A 15,986-nucleotide genomic window follows, 5' to 3' on the forward strand; every position below is an offset into this window, starting at 1 on the left:
TACAATGGACGTCTCAAATATCCTTGCCTCTCATGCTTCAAAATTGTGCGTCTCATCATGTACAACTCTGATTTGATACTGAATACTCAAGTATAGCAAATCCGTCACCGTTGAAAAGGAGACGCCTCTAGAAATCGACACCGGTCTTCTACTGGTTTCAGATCCAAATCCAATAGAACAGGACTCCTACAAGTACGCGCTCTCATTCCCCCACAGATGTACTCTCTCATTTTTTGGTCAGAGAAAATCTAGAGGAGCATCTCCAATCATTAGCTCGTGACGGTGCCCAGGCACTCATCTCTGCCCTCTTCTCCCTGCCGACAAAACAGTCTCCCGACGGCCCGCTTGCTGTCCTCCCACCGCCTGTATTCCAGCTTCCTCGAGCCAAACCTTTGCCAAAACCAAAACCACAGACCAAATGGGAAAAATTTGCCGCTGCCAAAGGCATTCAACACAAGGTTAGGGACAAGAAAGTCTGGGACGAGGAGAAACAAGAGTGGGTCAACAGATGGGGTCGCAATGGAAAGAACAGAGAGGTCGAGGAGCAGTGGATCCATGAAGTTCCTCTTAATGCTGGTGGGCTCTGCTTTGTTTTGATTCTCCTTCTAAACACCTGACTGTAATTTGGAACCTAGACGTCGATTATGATCCTCGTAAGGCTGCTCGGGATGAACGCAAACAAAGGATCGCAAAGAATGAGAAAAAACATCAACAAAATCTCGCTCGTGCCGGCGCCGTTTCGCGTGACGAACGTAAGGCAGAGATTGAGAAAACACTGGCAACCACTCGCATAAGCACCGCAAGCATGGGCAAATTCGATAAGCGACTAGAAGGGGAGAAAAAGATTCGCGGTGTCAAGAGAAAGGTAAGAAAAAATAATTTCCCTCTCTTTTCTGTCCCAGGTTTTTAAACATACAAATTCTCAGTTCGACCCTAATGAGGGATCAGTTGAAGCCGAGAAAAACGCGTCTCTGAATCTGCTGTCGAAGATGGAGAGCGACAAAAGAAAGATGAGAAAAGAACCCCAGGCAGATGAAGGCGTCCTAAACGTCCGCAAAGCCGTGAAAATCGCCAGTAAAGGTCGTGGAGGGATCGCCCTCGGGCGCGAGATGTCAGGTGGGAAAAGTAGAGGAAGAGGAGGGAAAGGAGGTCGTGGTGGGCGCAGATAGATTGTCTTACCATATCTATGTATTGCTTTTACTCTTGCTTTCGTGGATTATTCCAAAAGCGACAATGGTTCGCATTAACAATGATATATATTCGTCAGGTTGTGTGTCCCAAAACTATGTTTAATTGAGTGTTTCTACATGTGTGGATTGAAAAAAGGGAAGTCAAAGGATGTCAAGAATCTTCCGCATACAAAAGAAAAATGGATGGATGGATGATATGTGTTACAATAGTGATAGTGACCTTAAATGAATGAAAAAATGGTGAAGTTCATTACTTCGTTGCATCAAAAGGAAGACGATCGAGCCTGGCTTTGCCCTCATCAATCCACGCCTTCTTCACCAGCTTCTCCTTATCCGCGTAGTAAAGTCGATATACCAATTTGATTGTCGACTCACTGACCCCTGCAACAGTGCTTATATCCCTGACGGACTTGTTAATGCCCAGCAAGTTGCACGTGAAATAGATGGCCCCTCCAGCGATTGACACTGGACTCCGACCATCTGCAATGCCATGCTGCCTTGCAGCGATAATAATATCGCTACAGATGGCCTGCACATTAGGGGGCAAGTCAAGGTGATTACAGTAACGGACTAGAAGGTTTTCAGGTCCTGCTCCAGGAGATGAAGCCGAATGTGCGCTCGTGGCACCAGGGGACAAATTGAAGGCCTGTTCGAGGGCTTTGTAACATTGGCCCAGCAACTTCTTTGGGACATGCGTGAGATTGCATATCTCGCGGAACGTACGAGGTACATGGGCCTGACGGCACGCAATGAAGATGCACGCAGCGATGACGGACTCCATGGGTTTCCCACGAAGCAGTTTTTCTTCATCTGCACGTTTGTAGAGCTGCTTGGCGATATCGCTGATGGTTTTGGGCAGGGAGAATTGGTCGCACCAACTGGAAATATCGCGGAATGCACCGAGGATGTTTCTCTCAGAGCGAGCGTTTACCGACCGCGACGAAGCGCGCTGGAGTTCGCGTGCTATACCGGACCCACCGTCACGGAAACTGATGACGGTGTCCAATTGCTCGATTCCTTCCATCAACGGATCCGAGGCGGCACCAACACGAGAAGGATCATCACCTTCATCGTTGGCGAATGTCTGTAACGCACGTCAGTAAATGCAGTCAAAGTAAAACACTGCAAACCACCAGGAAAGAACATGAGAGAAAAGATAACTGACCCGCCATTCGCTTCTCGTATCAACAATGCGATCACCTAAAACTAGCCCGCAATTGCCACAGACAAGATCTCCACTACCAAACTCTTCAACGATATTGGGATTCGGGTCTCTGCATTCTGGACAGATGAGCCGAACCGCCAGGTCGGGTCCAAAGACGGGTTGGGCAGGGGCTTTTTGCTGGGGTGCAGCAAGGGGAAACGGTTTAGCGTAGGCCATGGTGTTGACGAGGGGGAGTCAGATAGTGTGGATAGGTGTTTCAAAGATGAATCAAACACTCTGTGGGTCGTAACGACTGGATGAGGGACTATGAAAGGACCGTGTAGTGGAATTCCATTAGTAAAGGTTGACTGCTAGAACATACCAGTATACGGCCAGCAATTGCAGCGCTTCGAGCAACTAGATTGAAGCAAAAGCCGCTGGTAGCACCAACGACGTCGGGGACGATGGTGGGCAAAGACAAAAGCCAAAGTGGCCTTTGCAACCGCAATGACTGGGTGAAATGGCACAGCATGACAAAGCAAGTCAACCAAGCGTGCCATTGCAGCACAGCCACTGCAGAACGTATCACATGCCACCTGATTAATTTAATTTCCTACGCGTCGCGTTTCCGTCGCGTCCATAACTTTCACATTCGACTGCAAGGTTTAATTACGAACAAAGAACAGGGAGAATATGTACACATTTTCAAATAGTACGCAGCCGTCTAATTTATATTTACTCTGAATCTGAGGCATCGTTGTATAAGCCATCGTCATCATCTTCATAATAATCCGAATAGTATGAACTGTAACCTCCATCCGAGTACGCGCCCCCATCACTATACGGTCCTTCGTCAGAGGAGTAATATACACCTTCGTCACTTGCAACACCATCACTTGCATACCCGTGTTCACCATCATCAAGATATTCATGGTATCCATCCTCGAGCGAGTGGTCGTGGCTGTATGGCTCAATATACCCCCTTGATCGCCCGTAGCCATACCCCGAGCGCCCTGAATCCTCAGAATGATATCCCAGCGATGAGTTGTGCGATAAATTCTCCGAGCCTCTTGTTGTCTCCATAGACCATTCAGGGGTAAGTGCGTTTGGAGATGAGGGCGGTATCGAATCATGGTCTGCGCCAAGGTCATGAGTTTGACTCCCTCCATAATCGATAAGTAGTCTGTGTCCATCATTAGATCTCGGAGAGTCTTGTTGGTTCACTAAAGGATTTGGCGGCTCCTCTGGAAACCCTGCTGGATTATCATTCAAAACATAATGACGAGTATAAGTCGAATTGTGTGGCGTAATGGGCGGTGCGTACACATCTCTGGGCCGGCTTCGTGATTGTGAGTGCGAGTGCGAGTGCGATCTTGGTACCGACGGTCTATGAAACGAGGCGGCGGGCCTCTCCCTATGATGATGATGGTAATGTCTATCCGGCCTTCCAGAATACCCAGTGTAGCCACCATGTTCAGTGGTTCGGTATTCGTACCGTTCTTCCTGACGGCCTGGCCAGCGTGCTATCTCAGAGCCCGAGGACGACTGACTAGCGTCTGACGCGTTGCTGCGATTTATGCGGATGTCGGCAGGAGGGCGAGGTTGAAAGTATTCGCTTCCTGAAGGCGGATTTGTGTAGCCTCCTCTAGAAGATGGAAGATAGGGGGCCCATGGATTACTAGGCGCCCTCCGATTATAGATGTAGTTTTGTTGAATATCCCTTTCAAGTTGGTCCATCGCATGAAGCGCCGACTCCATGGCTCGCCTATCATCACCCCATGGTTGCCCTTCTTTGAATCCATATGAGTATAAGTCTCGCCTGGACAAGCGACTAAAACACATCCATCGATCTTAGGATACCACAAGACATGACTTTGCCACGTACCTGGAAGGATGGTTAATATTCATGGGTAGTGATAGCTGTAGTAGGTCTATCGATACCGTGTGCGGGAAACAAGGCGTTGAAAAGCGGAGCTTTAGTGTCCTTTTAGATGCTCATAGGCACAAAGGCAACAATACAAACGCTGCGGGTTAACTGCGAGGGCACGCGGATTCCATGAGGGCTTGAATCGATCGTACTACACATCTTGAAATGGATCACAATGACTCGGGAACAACTAGATCAAGTTGATGCAGTCCAAAACAGGTATCAGTCAAAATACAGTCTCTCAGAACACGAGGCAATGTCATTAGAAGTAGATTGGCGGAAAAAGTAAACCTGACATACGGAAACAACAAAGGTGTATAAAAATGTGTGCAAACCAAAAAAAGAGCCTACATGAATGAGTAAAGGAAAAGTGACATGGGGAAACTACTTCAATACCAAAGAAAAGAGTACTGGGATGATGTTTTATATGGATGTATAGTGCAAATGAGGACAGGAATCAATGTATGTATGTAATGCGGCGGAGAAAAGTGATGTAGGAAAACAGGGTCAACAAACAGAGCACACAGAAGAAGGAAAGAAAACATGGGAAAACGGCAAGTCATAAGCATAAGCAGTATATAGGAATGTACTAAGTAAGATGGGAGAATCATGAGAGGCATGAGCAGAGTCAGAGAGCGAGGCGCAAATAAAAAGAAAACAAGATCTTAATAATAAACAGTGCCCTGAGGAGGTTGGTCCATGTTGTACATGTCATATTGCCCAGCATGTGACATATCCACGTATTGAGGATAACCATATGGTTCGGGGTAGTAATACGCCTGCTGGTATGCAGGATAGTGAACCATTCCAGGCATGCCTGCCCGATTACTACCTTCCACCGAAGCCTGTCCATCCGCATTTTCGTACGAAGATCCTGCGGCTTCAGGTGAATTAGGTTGTTGATAGTATGCTTGCTCTGAGGTAGGTGCTGAACGAGTGGGCTGGAAAGAAGGCGCGGCAGTTCTCAGCCCAGAAGGAGTGCGTGGTGTCGATTTGGGCTTTCCAGACTCTTCATTGGGTGCACGGATTTCAATCCGTGAAGTTTGGCGAGGGAAGGAAAAGATAGGTGTTCCGGTTGCGGGATCAATAAATCCATTCATCGGAGGAGTATGAGAGGGCATTAAGTCTGGAGGAGGTGCAGATGGATGGTGCATATGACTAGGTACGAAAGGCATGCCAGGATTAAAATGAGGGGGCATGATAGGTCGGGGATTGTACATGGTAGGGGGTTGAAGGTATACAGGATGACCGGTGGCAACCTCGTAGGGCATGCCATGCTGGTTGAAAGCGACACCAGGGGGTAGTTGGGGATGATAACCATATGGAGAACCAAAGGCGGGGGAAGGTTGCGATACCAGTTGAGATGCAGGTGGAGGTGGCGGAGACGTGAAGCCAGTCTGTAAGGGAGCCAAAGCAGGTCGATCATCGGTTGGAGGTACGTCAACACCTGCAATCACTTCGGTCGTTGGATGACGAAGTACTGCCTCTTCCATTTTTGCCTTTCTTTCTGGGTCCAAAGCCCGAGGTTCTAGTGAAAGTTGTTCAAGTTGCGAACGGATGTTTGGATCTGGCAAAACTTGAACCTGAACTTCGGACGACGAGTTGTGGACGGTGGTTTCAATTGTGACAGTCGGTGGTTGCGTTGGCTCAGGTAGAGAAATAGGCTCGACAGTTACTAGCATGGGTCTTACTGTGAATACCTCATCGATCGGTGTCTCGTCTCGTTTTTCTTCTACTGCCACTTGTCGTTCTTTCCCTAAACGCTTAGGAAGGCGAACAATGAATTGCTTATCGCTTGTTTCGGAGGTTTCGCTGGGAGCTTTGGAAGTCGAAGCTTTGGGAGACTCCCGAGAGACAGCTGGAGTCCTTGCAATCCCAGATTTATGCCCAGGGATCTTGACGCGATACGAAGGTCCATGTCCGTTACGAGGTTTGAGTATGGGATCAAAAAAGAGGAAGGCTTCATGCTGTGTTGTCCATACAAGCTCCGGCTTCGACGCAAACCTAATTCGTCCTGGCTGTGAGAAGTGGAGGCCATTACGGGACATTGTGGATGAATTGAATCCTCCCCGGCCGAAGCCTCCTCGGCCACGGCCAGCAACAAATCCTCCCCTCGCCCCAACATGTCCGCCGCGTTTCGGTGAGACCTGTTCCTCCCTTGCAGCTTGTTGCTCGGCGCGTCGCTTTTCCTCCTTGCGCTTCATATCTTCGAACCCATCATGGGTCCAAGCACGCTCGATGGGGGGTAACTCTTCCGAGTTGAGAGGGGTAGCCTCAACACCGGTTCGCGATTGAGCGCCCTGGAATCCACCCCGACCACGACCTCCAAAGCCACGACCCCGTCCTCTACCCCGTCCTCTCCACCAACCACTAAGGCTGCGCAGTTCGGTATCAATTAGGCGGTCATCATGACCCCAAAAGTTGCCGATAGTTGGAACAAAGGAAGGATCGGTCTCAAGCTTGTGCTGGTACGCTTGGCGAGCAGATTGTGAAGAAGAAATGCGATTGGGTTGAGACGGGCGAGTTTCAGGTTCTGCTGGAGCAGAGGCCGTATCGTTGGCGGTAGATGGAGCGGCCTCGTGAGTGGAATCGACGGGTGGCGCACGGGATGGAGCAGAGCGTTTGGCTTTCGATTTCTTGGGCTTCCGAGATGGAGGGTTCTGGGGAATGGCCTGGCTACTAAACTCTGAAAATTCAATAACTGGTAAGTCCGCGGGACCATTAACTTTCTCATCCGCTACCATCTCTGACCAATCACCTCCAGGCACAAAGAAGGATGGCAACTCTCCATTGACCTTGGGCATCTCCTTGTTAACAACAGCCTCGGGACTCTTGCTGTTCCTAGGAGTCGGTAGATGAGCGCGATCGTTGGGAATCGCATCCTCAGATGCAGGCTCGGTATCGGAGTCGTCTGTCGCTGATTCGTCTGAAGAAAGATTGGCGTCGTCCGAGTCTGAGTCGGTAGCTGCCTCTCGCTCGATTTCATCGTCACTATCGAGGTCACCTCTGCCCCTGCCCCTGCGCCTAACCACCCTTCTCTTCTTCGGAGGTGCGGCGGTTGTGGGGGCGCGAGGCTTGAGAGAAGTTACTTTGGAGACAGCACGAGCTGCCTGGTGTGGGACTACCGAAGGCATATTGAATACTGGGAAAGAGAAAGATGAGAGACGAACGAAGGAGTATAAGAATGAATGGAGCCTACATGACTTGAATGAAAAGGCGAAATGGTATGAAGGAGTCGAAACAAAGGTATTAGAAAGACAAAGGGATCTGCGGTAAGGGGAATATACTGAATAAAAGAGAATAAGAGAACAAAGAGCGGACAGACGTGTTGTGGGTGTTGAGACGCTGGTTGTCGTCACAGTCAAGTCGCCCGGCACCGAACAAACTCAACTCCCCGTTTTTTCGTTCTCCGCTTCAATTCCATCACCTCCCACGCACCCGGCTGTACTTGTTATAATTCCACTCAGCCATGGCCGTTCGCATTCTCCGGTTGTTCTACCATGAACCCCAGTCAACCAGAAAGCTTTAACCACAGGACAGAGACGCTGTCTACTGGTCGCACTTATCACTTTGTTAGTTCCTAGTCGTCCCCGTTCATGTCTTGTCACTCACTCGAGTCTCTCTAGGTCGATCAGCTCCCCGATGCATACGACCCCAAGAGAAATCCTACTCTACTATGTGTCCATGGTTTCCCTGACCTCTGGTGACTCTCTCCTTTTTGCAGTTCTCTATTTGGTTTACTTATTTTCATAGGTATGGTTGGCGCTATCAGATCGGCCCCTGGGTGCGGCGCGGCTGTCGGGTCATTGCACCAGACATGCTGGGCTATGGAGGCACGTCAAAACCTGTAGAAGCCGAACAGTATTCGACAAAGAGACTCTGTGCGGATCTGGCTGCCTTACTAGATAGTGTCGGCGTAAGAAAGGCTGTGTGTATTCAGATCGCCCTCGTTTCCCTTCAGCGACTGACATTCTTGCAGGTCCTCATAGGGCATGACTGGGGATCACACACTGTAGGACGATTCGCGCTATGGTACCCAGACCGTTTACTCGCGCTCATTATGTCGGTGTTTGTCTGATGCACCGTATAATCATCACTCTAATCATACATTTCAGGTTAAGCATACCATACACCCCTCCCTCCCGTGAATATATGCCAGTTGAAGAGGTCGCCCGTCGTGCACCCAACCTCGGCTATCAAGTGTATTTCAACGCTCCCAACTCCAACCTTGAGATCCTTGCCCATGTCTGTTCACTCACCTGTCATCTGCGTCGCCAGGAAGCTGATGTCATGTGAATTTAGCTAAAGAAATTTCTCCCACTAACGTTCAGTCCGCCTGACTCTAAACACGACTATTTTACCGAGGGATCGCTCCAGAAGTTGCTGTTAAAGACCAGAGAAATAAAGACGGAATCTTTTTTAAGTGATCTGGTAGGCACTCAGGCTAATATCAGCATCGGCATTCGGGTATTAATCAACCGCAGGAGTTAAACTATTATTATTCTGAACTGCAAAAGGGAATGTTCGGTCCCCTCAACTACTATCGGACAGCTAAATTCAGACACGATGAGGAGCTAGGTGAGAGCCCATGAATTGTATAGCTAGAATGCATGTAACACTTCGGCAGCGGCAGGTCTTCCAGCAACGCTGCGTCCCGACTTGCCGTTCTTGTTTATGTGGGGCACAAAAGATGCTACGGCGACGCCGTTCAGCATTTCCAAATCTCGCAAATTCATTCCCAAATACCAGGACGTTGCATTTGAGGGACGGGGGCACTGGTTGATGGTAGAAGCCAAGGACGAAGTAACTCAGACTGTCATCAATTGGCTGGAAAGCTTGACATCCAAACCCAAATTATGAGTGTTTGATGGTCTGTAAACTGGCTCAGAAGCTTATTATCGGACATTGTGTAAATGTGTATACTGTGTACTATAGAAGTTTCACTGGCATCACCAGAATCGAAATATTCGCGGGTTCACGTTCAGAGTTTGCGTTTGTTTGAGCTTGGCGGCATTCTCTCATTCAAGTTGTTGGACTTTGTTGGACCTAAATTAAGGCTTTTGTCCACTAACCGTGTCATGTCGCAACCATTGCCCGCAGCATCGTCAAAAGAGGAGGATGAAATCCCTATCCCCGAGCGCCCTCCATCTCCCCCACTTCATACCACATTTGCCGCTCGAGGCATACATGTACGATCAACATTTTACGAGTCGACCATATCCATATAACTCATCCAAGCACCGTCGAACCGGTCGTCTTATGTTGTACCTTGTAGCCGCCTACCTTTTCTGCATTCAAACCGCGCGACTACCGCTTTACGAGTTCGCAAGCCATGACTCACGTTGCATGGAGTTGTGACGGAAAGAAGCTGGCTGCTGTGGGCATCGATAAACTGACGAGGGTATGGAACCCGGAGAAGAGTGTGCGTGTTATGGACTGGATGTCGGTGTTCATCCTGATGGATCGTTCTTCTTTAGATGGACTCGAGGAGTGCGAGTGTGTACTCTGGCGGGCACTCAGACGACGTTGACTATGTGTCTTGGAACCCCACCCACCCTGAATTATTTTGCACTTCAAGTACAAGAGACAGACGCATAGTATTCTGGGATGCACGGCGTATGTTATATCTTCATTCATGTTTAATATTCATTTCTCAATTCCGAGTTTGTCTAGAAAGTCGATATACTCAACAGGTTTCAGTGAAGGTTCCGCCTGCTCAGACGATCTATACACCCGACGGTCGATCTTTAGGCTATATTTCCGCGATGAACCAACTTTTTTTCTTGAATTACGGAAAGTCTAGTGAGGAATCTTCGAAAGAAGAATGGCACATGTCCAATCTCGAACCTGTGCGCTACAGGCCCAATTTCATTAAATTGTCGACAAACTAATGTAAATCTTTGAATAGCAAACAGCCAACTCCATAGTGTTCAGTGCAACTGGAGAATCACTTGTGCTTGCCTATCATGGAAACCATACATTGTGCATCATGGACTATCCTTCGCTCAATGTTGTAGACAAACCGCCTGCTCATGTTGGCGGTTGTCTCGCTGTTGCTTTGGATCCTCGTGGACGGTAACAAATCAGCCATTACGATTTTGAAGTAAACCTGATGCCATTTGTCGTAGGTATCTTGCGTCAGGGGGCTACGACTCCATCATCGACTTGTTCGACTTGGATGAATGGATCTGCGCACGTACGATATCGGCATGCGAGTAAGTTGACAGTTACTTGTGACACCTCTGCCTCTCATTCCATTATTTCTTACTTTCCTCAGGAACGTTATCAACGCACTTAGTTTCTCACACGATGGAGAATATTTAGCCGTTGCTAGTGCTGGTTCATACATCGACATTGTAAGTTGTTGAAGCTGATAGCATTTGATGTAGATTGATTTGACGTCAACTTGTTTTAGTGCGCCACAGAGACCGGTGCACCACTACATCGTGTGCCTGCACTCGCACCGTCTCCTACGGTTTCCTGGCACCCCTCTAAATATGTGATTGCTTATTGTGGGCAAACCAAGGCCAAAGAAAATCCAACAGTTGCTCCTGTTGCCGTGATCAGTATGTTCGGACTCTTGGAGTGATTATAACTCCTCCACCTGTCCATATATTTGTATATCTATTTACGAATTTTGCACATTCGTTTGACATCCTCCCCAAACTGATGATGTAAAATGGCAGTCATGCATATGCCGTGCATATGCAGATCATGATAAAGCCAGTGAGACATAAATTGGAGTATGTTACAGTGCTTTAATGGACAACTTTATATATACAGAAACAGCATAGGGGCATAGTGCGTAAGAGCTTGGAAAACATTGACAGCAACACAGTTACTGAAAGCCGAAGAGGCAACGACGAGAGGATATGGAGCATAGCGGAAAGCAGGAAAACAAAACTAAGGACAAATAACGTGACAGCATTCAACAAATAACTAATGCGTGGATGATGGAGAAGGTATATCGATGCACGGAACTGTAAAGCAATGCAGAAAGCAAACGAGAAATCAATATGTGCAGAACAAGGAAAATTAAGAAACGAATTAGTAAGTAGATGGTGGAACGAATAAAATCAAAGAGAGGAAAACGGCCAAAAAGAGTCTCGTTGTCAACACGAGGTCGATGAATCAATCACGAAAGTTGTAAGTGAACGAATTGCGTTCTGATAACGAAGGAGGGCGAACAACGACGTCAGGAAGAATTTCGGTCTTGCGCAGAATTCCTCTAATTTTGCTCGTCTCTGAGCGTGCCAGAGTTAATTCTTTAAAGTTCTTGTTGCGCGGAGTCGCTGAAGTGCTAACAGGATTAGAATTTTCGTCTCTATTTACCGGACGGAGCCTTTGTCGTTTTCCAAGATTTAAAGGGCGAATCCCAGAAGGAGATGAGGTCCCAGAAATGTCAGCAGTCTTTTCGCTGAGGCTTTCATGCTTTTTGACAAGAGTCAAGGTTCGAAGTCCTTCCTTGGGTAAAATTCCATCTGGACTATTACGGGCAGATCGGTTCGTTGATTGAGCAAGCGGTTTAACAGACCGCAGCGACCACGTTGAGGAAGTTGTGGGGGTGGTGGCGACCTCTGGAGTCGTTTGATCAATGAAGCGTGTATCAGACCGCGGTTCTTCGTCAGATTTAATATATCGAATAGCCGATTGACGTTTTTGTCGCATGGCAGATTGTTGTCGACGAGATCCTTGGGTCAGAGTACTCTGGTGAGGTGTGCTTTCACCCAGGGGTTCAGATAACAGACCGGCTTCAAAATCCTCGAAAAGGGTGATGGTTGAAGCAGCAGAAGGAGGTATGTTGGAAATACTAACAACCGATGAGCGGGCAGTATCGACATTGTGCGGTACATCTGCATGTAGACCAAGAGAACGGGTAGATGTCGTACGTGCTAAAGGTATTGAATTTCGCTCTTTCTCGTCATTTATTGATCGCAGGTTGACAACAGCCGGCTTCACTTCTGAGACAGTGTCTCGATGGCCAGTAACATCATTATTCGATAGAGTTGCATATTGGCTAACCTTATTCTCTAGGCCTTGTCGGAACTCAGAGCTCCATGATGCTAGAGAGCGCATTGTACCCTTGGGAAGACTCAAACTAAAACAACAAGAGGGTCAGCCACAATAATTGGAATATACCAAAGAATGGTACCTAGGAAGACTGAAGTGATTCTTTTTGTGTCCAGATCGCCCTCGTTCATGAAGCTCTTTGGAAGGAATCGTATGTACGTCGTCGGGAGCAAAGTCTGCACCAAATTCCGAGAGCTTCTTGGCAATTTTTCGGCCCTTGCTCTTGCTGTATGTCCCAAGTTGGCTGTAATCATCTTTCTTGATTTTCATATCATCGCCCAGAGTAAGGCCGGGGACAAGAAGAGGAAGGACACCTGCTGTCATTGCATCGATTTCATTCAAATCATCAATTGTAGCGAGAGTACAGTGTTGGCCAGAAGAGAACGACTTCTTGTGAGATAGCATAGCCAGTCGAGCAGCTCTGACACTGGGAGGCGTGGGCGGCAAAGGGAATGAAGGCGGAGGGCTGATGCTAAACCGTTGTTGGGCTGTTGGGGTCCCTGGTATGGTTGAAGTAACAGACCGCGATCGGAGGTGCGAAGACTGGCTAACACGTTTATTTATTGTCATACCGGATGCAACACTCAAAGGTATATCTGCATCACCAGGAAACTCGCGAGCTTCCTCGACACTTGTTCCTAGTGCAGCCACATGAACAGTCTGAGCAAGTGCTGAATAATGCCTTTGAGCGACCATAATACGGCTGGCAAAGGCTAAGCTCGAATCATCTGCAGCCGAGCTACGAGTGTTTGCCCTGGAATCTGCCCTGAACCGCCCAAACTGAACACTGTTATCGGATTGAGGCGTTCCATTAACATGAACTGGAAGAGAGTCATCGCGGAATGGGACGGGTGGCATATCACATTCATCGTGGTTCTCTTCGGGTGGAAGGACTGAAAGCTTGGGCAACGCAGAAAGCATCCCAAATGCCCTTCCAAGTTTTCCTTTTCCATCAACAGCATCGCCTTTGCTGATCCACACGTCACCGCTACGGCGACCCTCGACTACAGTAACACTCAAGCTACTGGTGCTGCGTTTATATTCTTGAGAAATCTTGGGCATGGGTAGACTTCCGTGAATAAGAGGACGGTGTGGATCCACAGGTAAATTTGGTGGGAGGTCGAACAGGCCAACTGGAATAGGAATAGGAGAACCGAAAAGTAGGTTAAAAGCCAGAAGAGGTGATGAAAGTGTGATTGATAACACAAAAAGCATCTCTACTACTGGAGATGGTGTCGAGCCCTGTGATAGAAGAATAAAGTAAGGAAGCGAGAAACACTGCAATCGAGTTAGTTGGTAAGCAAAAATGAATCCATGGAAGTTCAACGCACTAGGGGAAGCCAAATTGTGACGGACCATCCATAAGCGGGAAGCATGGAAATTTCAATGGAAGTGCCCAGAGGTGCCAGAGCTGCGAGACCCTTTTCGACCTCCATACCACTTGAGGGAAATCCTTCAGCGCCTAAATCGTGGATTGCAACCATTGACTGAGTAGCTGTAAGCACTGTATCCAATGCCGGAGAGTAGGCAGTAGGATAATCTTGGGTACTCGGAAGGCGAACTGTGCCATCGTGACTTGCTGTGGGGTAGGACCAAGAAGTCATAGTTGTATGTGACCCTTGGGAAGAAGTCAACCAAGAGCTTTGCGAACCCATTCTAGGCTTTTGTTGTTGACTATCAGGAAAAGGAGGAAGATCTCGTCGAAACGGATCGGAATCCACAGGAGACAATGGCCCGTAAGGTGATGGAAGAGGTGGTACCGGCGGAATTTGCATGTCACTCTGTTTAGAGGTCCTGAGTCCTCTTACCTGCTGAGCTACAGTCGTAGCCGTTTGGTGGGTAGTAAACGACCAAGTTGACATAGAGTTTCTGCGAGAACTAGCATTTGAGGTGATCCAAGAGGCACCATCTCGGAGTGCGTCAATTTCTTCTGTTGCAAAAGAAGGCCTAGGCTTTTCCTCCACTTCTCTGACCGATGGCCATGGGTTTGTTCCGGCTACGACTGCAAGGTTCTTTTTGATTGCAAATAACGTGTGGATGAGGTAGCCAAATGATACACTGGTCAAGATGGCTGTGACAACTGAATAACCGGTTAACCCGTAGAACAAGCTACTGATTCCTGTTACTGACAACAGGCCGGCAGTGGTGGCAGAAACAGCAATTATCAGAGTAGTAGGCGCCCATATCATCCATTGACGCGAGCCAAATGTGACTGACTGGGCCATGCGAACTTGCAGAAGTGTGGCTGAAGCGACAAATAGGAGGCATGTCTGACGTATTGTCGTTGCAATCCATAGGCGTATCGCTGATCCTGGATCGAAAGCAAGTGCAAGACCAGATGGTCCAGTAGTTGATTCATTGACAATTTGCCAAAAGAAAATGACAAGGGCAATAAGGTCGAGGCTTGAGAGCCAGAGATGCCCCTTGTCTGCGGGTGAGAGTATGGGAAGAGTGCGAATTCCAAGCTTGGCCTACAGTAGATGCCAAAGGAGAAATAGCAAGATGAGCAAGTGGTACTACACGCTCAGTCAAGTACTTACTACTGGAGAAACTCGTCTGCTGAGAGGATGGGGAGGTAAGACCGGAACAACAATGCGGAGTATAACAAAAGCTGAAGCAATGAAAGACGCAAAGCCAAGAATCAGAGCAGGTATAAGAGGAACTGGCATATTCAAATTTGTTCAATTGTTTTCTGTTGATCAATCGTTAACTCAAATTCCGTTATTCTTTGACGTTTTTAGAGAGCGTGATGTGCGTAAGTGCGTGGCGTGGGCGTAAGCTGTTGGTTGAGTGTTCCGAGAATTGGCATAAGTCTTTCGTCCTCAGCGAGAAACTGTGGATGAGCACGAAAGGCAAAAGAGGAAACGTTGTCCTTTGTTTGTTCTTCCCAATTTCTGTATTTGGTGATGGTTCAAGTTCATTTCGGACAGACGCGACAGAGCACGTGATGTGGACCACCAATTCTTAAGTTTCAAAAAACGAATCTCCACTGTCACGGTGGACTTGGCCCACAAAGTCAAGGCTGTTTATCCCTTGCTTGGAATATTTTCCCTGTTTTCACCACAAAAAATATCCGACTTTATGCCAGAGGACATATGACAGCAGCAACAAGCCAAATTTCTACATTCTACTTGGCTCACAATCATCTCCAGAGGGCTTGCGTTGAATGTTCTTTTCGACGTTCACTGCATATTCGCATAGATTCTTGCCAGAACCAAGACGCGATCAAGGGCGACCAAAGTATTCCATGGCTTCTATCCAAGGCGGATCGTACTTTTTTTGATCCCTCCAATCTCCTCGAGCGCTGTATTACCGATGCTTGGAACTGCATTTTACCTCATATTACCACCGGCACCTGAGGACATCGTTAATCAAGGCCGGCCCTTGCGGAATTTCGCCTCCGCTGATTTTCCACACTCTCGACCTTTGTTAGTTTTCAGAAAGGAGAACCACCTTTACCCAACGTTATCTTTCATGCGGCATAACGTTACCGTCGTCTTTAAATAATCCTACAATTACAGTGGGCTTATCATGCCGGAACAGCGGACACTAGTGAGTACGATCAGTTGTAAACTTGTACATAAGTGACGCGCCTATCACAAATTTTCGCGCTGTTCAACTTACTTACTCAACCGTAACGGAACGCACTTAAAAT

The 15,986-nt window shown here is 47.9% G+C and overlaps 7 protein-coding genes across 7 annotated transcripts; 3 read left to right on the forward strand and 4 right to left on the reverse strand.

Annotated features, from left to right (window-relative positions):
* Nucleotides 1-4: 4 nt before the first annotated feature.
* Nucleotides 5-1,169, forward strand: JR316_0004596 (Ribosome biogenesis regulatory protein-like protein; the record flags this gene model as incomplete). Its single annotated transcript, XM_047890360.1, has 5 exons — nucleotides 5-45; nucleotides 97-192; nucleotides 242-576; nucleotides 636-865; nucleotides 927-1,169. 5 exons carry the CDS (start codon nucleotides 5-7, stop codon nucleotides 1,167-1,169), a joined length of 945 nt encoding a protein of 314 aa, XP_047750121.1.
* A 271-nt stretch (nucleotides 1,170-1,440) lies between these two features.
* On the reverse strand, nucleotides 1,441-2,571 carry JR316_0004597 (Transcription initiation factor IIB; the record flags this gene model as incomplete). The annotated part of the gene is made up of 2 exons (XM_047890361.1): nucleotides 1,441-2,274; nucleotides 2,356-2,571. 2 exons carry the CDS (start codon nucleotides 2,569-2,571, stop codon nucleotides 1,441-1,443), a joined length of 1,050 nt encoding a protein of 349 aa, XP_047750122.1.
* Nucleotides 2,572-3,069: 498 nt separating this feature from the next.
* Nucleotides 3,070-4,092, reverse strand: JR316_0004598 (uncharacterized protein; the record flags this gene model as incomplete). The annotated part of the gene is made up of 1 exon (XM_047890362.1): nucleotides 3,070-4,092. One exon carries the CDS (start codon nucleotides 4,090-4,092, stop codon nucleotides 3,070-3,072), a length of 1,023 nt encoding a protein of 340 aa, XP_047750123.1.
* Nucleotides 4,093-4,926: 834 nt separating this feature from the next.
* On the reverse strand, nucleotides 4,927-7,395 carry JR316_0004599 (uncharacterized protein; the record flags this gene model as incomplete). The annotated part of the gene is made up of 1 exon (XM_047890363.1): nucleotides 4,927-7,395. The coding sequence occupies one exon, from the start codon at nucleotides 7,393-7,395 to the stop codon at nucleotides 4,927-4,929; it is 2,469 nt and encodes an 822-aa protein (XP_047750124.1).
* A 366-nt stretch (nucleotides 7,396-7,761) lies between these two features.
* JR316_0004600 (Bifunctional epoxide hydrolase 2) lies at nucleotides 7,762-9,121 on the forward strand (the record flags this gene model as incomplete). The annotated part of the gene is made up of 8 exons (XM_047890364.1): nucleotides 7,762-7,833; nucleotides 7,888-7,964; nucleotides 8,015-8,189; nucleotides 8,241-8,323; nucleotides 8,377-8,506; nucleotides 8,564-8,692; nucleotides 8,746-8,839; nucleotides 8,889-9,121. The coding sequence occupies 8 exons, from the start codon at nucleotides 7,762-7,764 to the stop codon at nucleotides 9,119-9,121; spliced, it is 993 nt and encodes a 330-aa protein (XP_047750125.1).
* A 218-nt stretch (nucleotides 9,122-9,339) lies between these two features.
* JR316_0004601 (THO complex subunit 3) lies at nucleotides 9,340-10,850 on the forward strand (the record flags this gene model as incomplete). The annotated part of the gene is made up of 8 exons (XM_047890365.1): nucleotides 9,340-9,450; nucleotides 9,537-9,683; nucleotides 9,739-9,877; nucleotides 9,935-10,110; nucleotides 10,170-10,336; nucleotides 10,390-10,476; nucleotides 10,539-10,617; nucleotides 10,677-10,850. The coding sequence occupies 8 exons, from the start codon at nucleotides 9,340-9,342 to the stop codon at nucleotides 10,848-10,850; spliced, it is 1,080 nt and encodes a 359-aa protein (XP_047750126.1).
* Nucleotides 10,851-11,392: 542 nt separating this feature from the next.
* JR316_0004602 (uncharacterized protein) lies at nucleotides 11,393-15,000 on the reverse strand (the record flags this gene model as incomplete). The annotated part of the gene is made up of 4 exons (XM_047890366.1): nucleotides 11,393-12,359; nucleotides 12,414-13,609; nucleotides 13,663-14,802; nucleotides 14,872-15,000. 4 exons carry the CDS (start codon nucleotides 14,998-15,000, stop codon nucleotides 11,393-11,395), a joined length of 3,432 nt encoding a protein of 1,143 aa, XP_047750127.1.
* Nucleotides 15,001-15,986: the final 986 nt, after the last annotated feature.

The sequence above is a fragment of the Psilocybe cubensis genome, chromosome 4, assembly GCF_017499595.1.
Source record: "Psilocybe cubensis strain MGC-MH-2018 chromosome 4, whole genome shotgun sequence".
Classification (NCBI taxonomy): domain Eukaryota; kingdom Fungi; phylum Basidiomycota; class Agaricomycetes; order Agaricales; family Agrocybaceae; genus Psilocybe; species Psilocybe cubensis.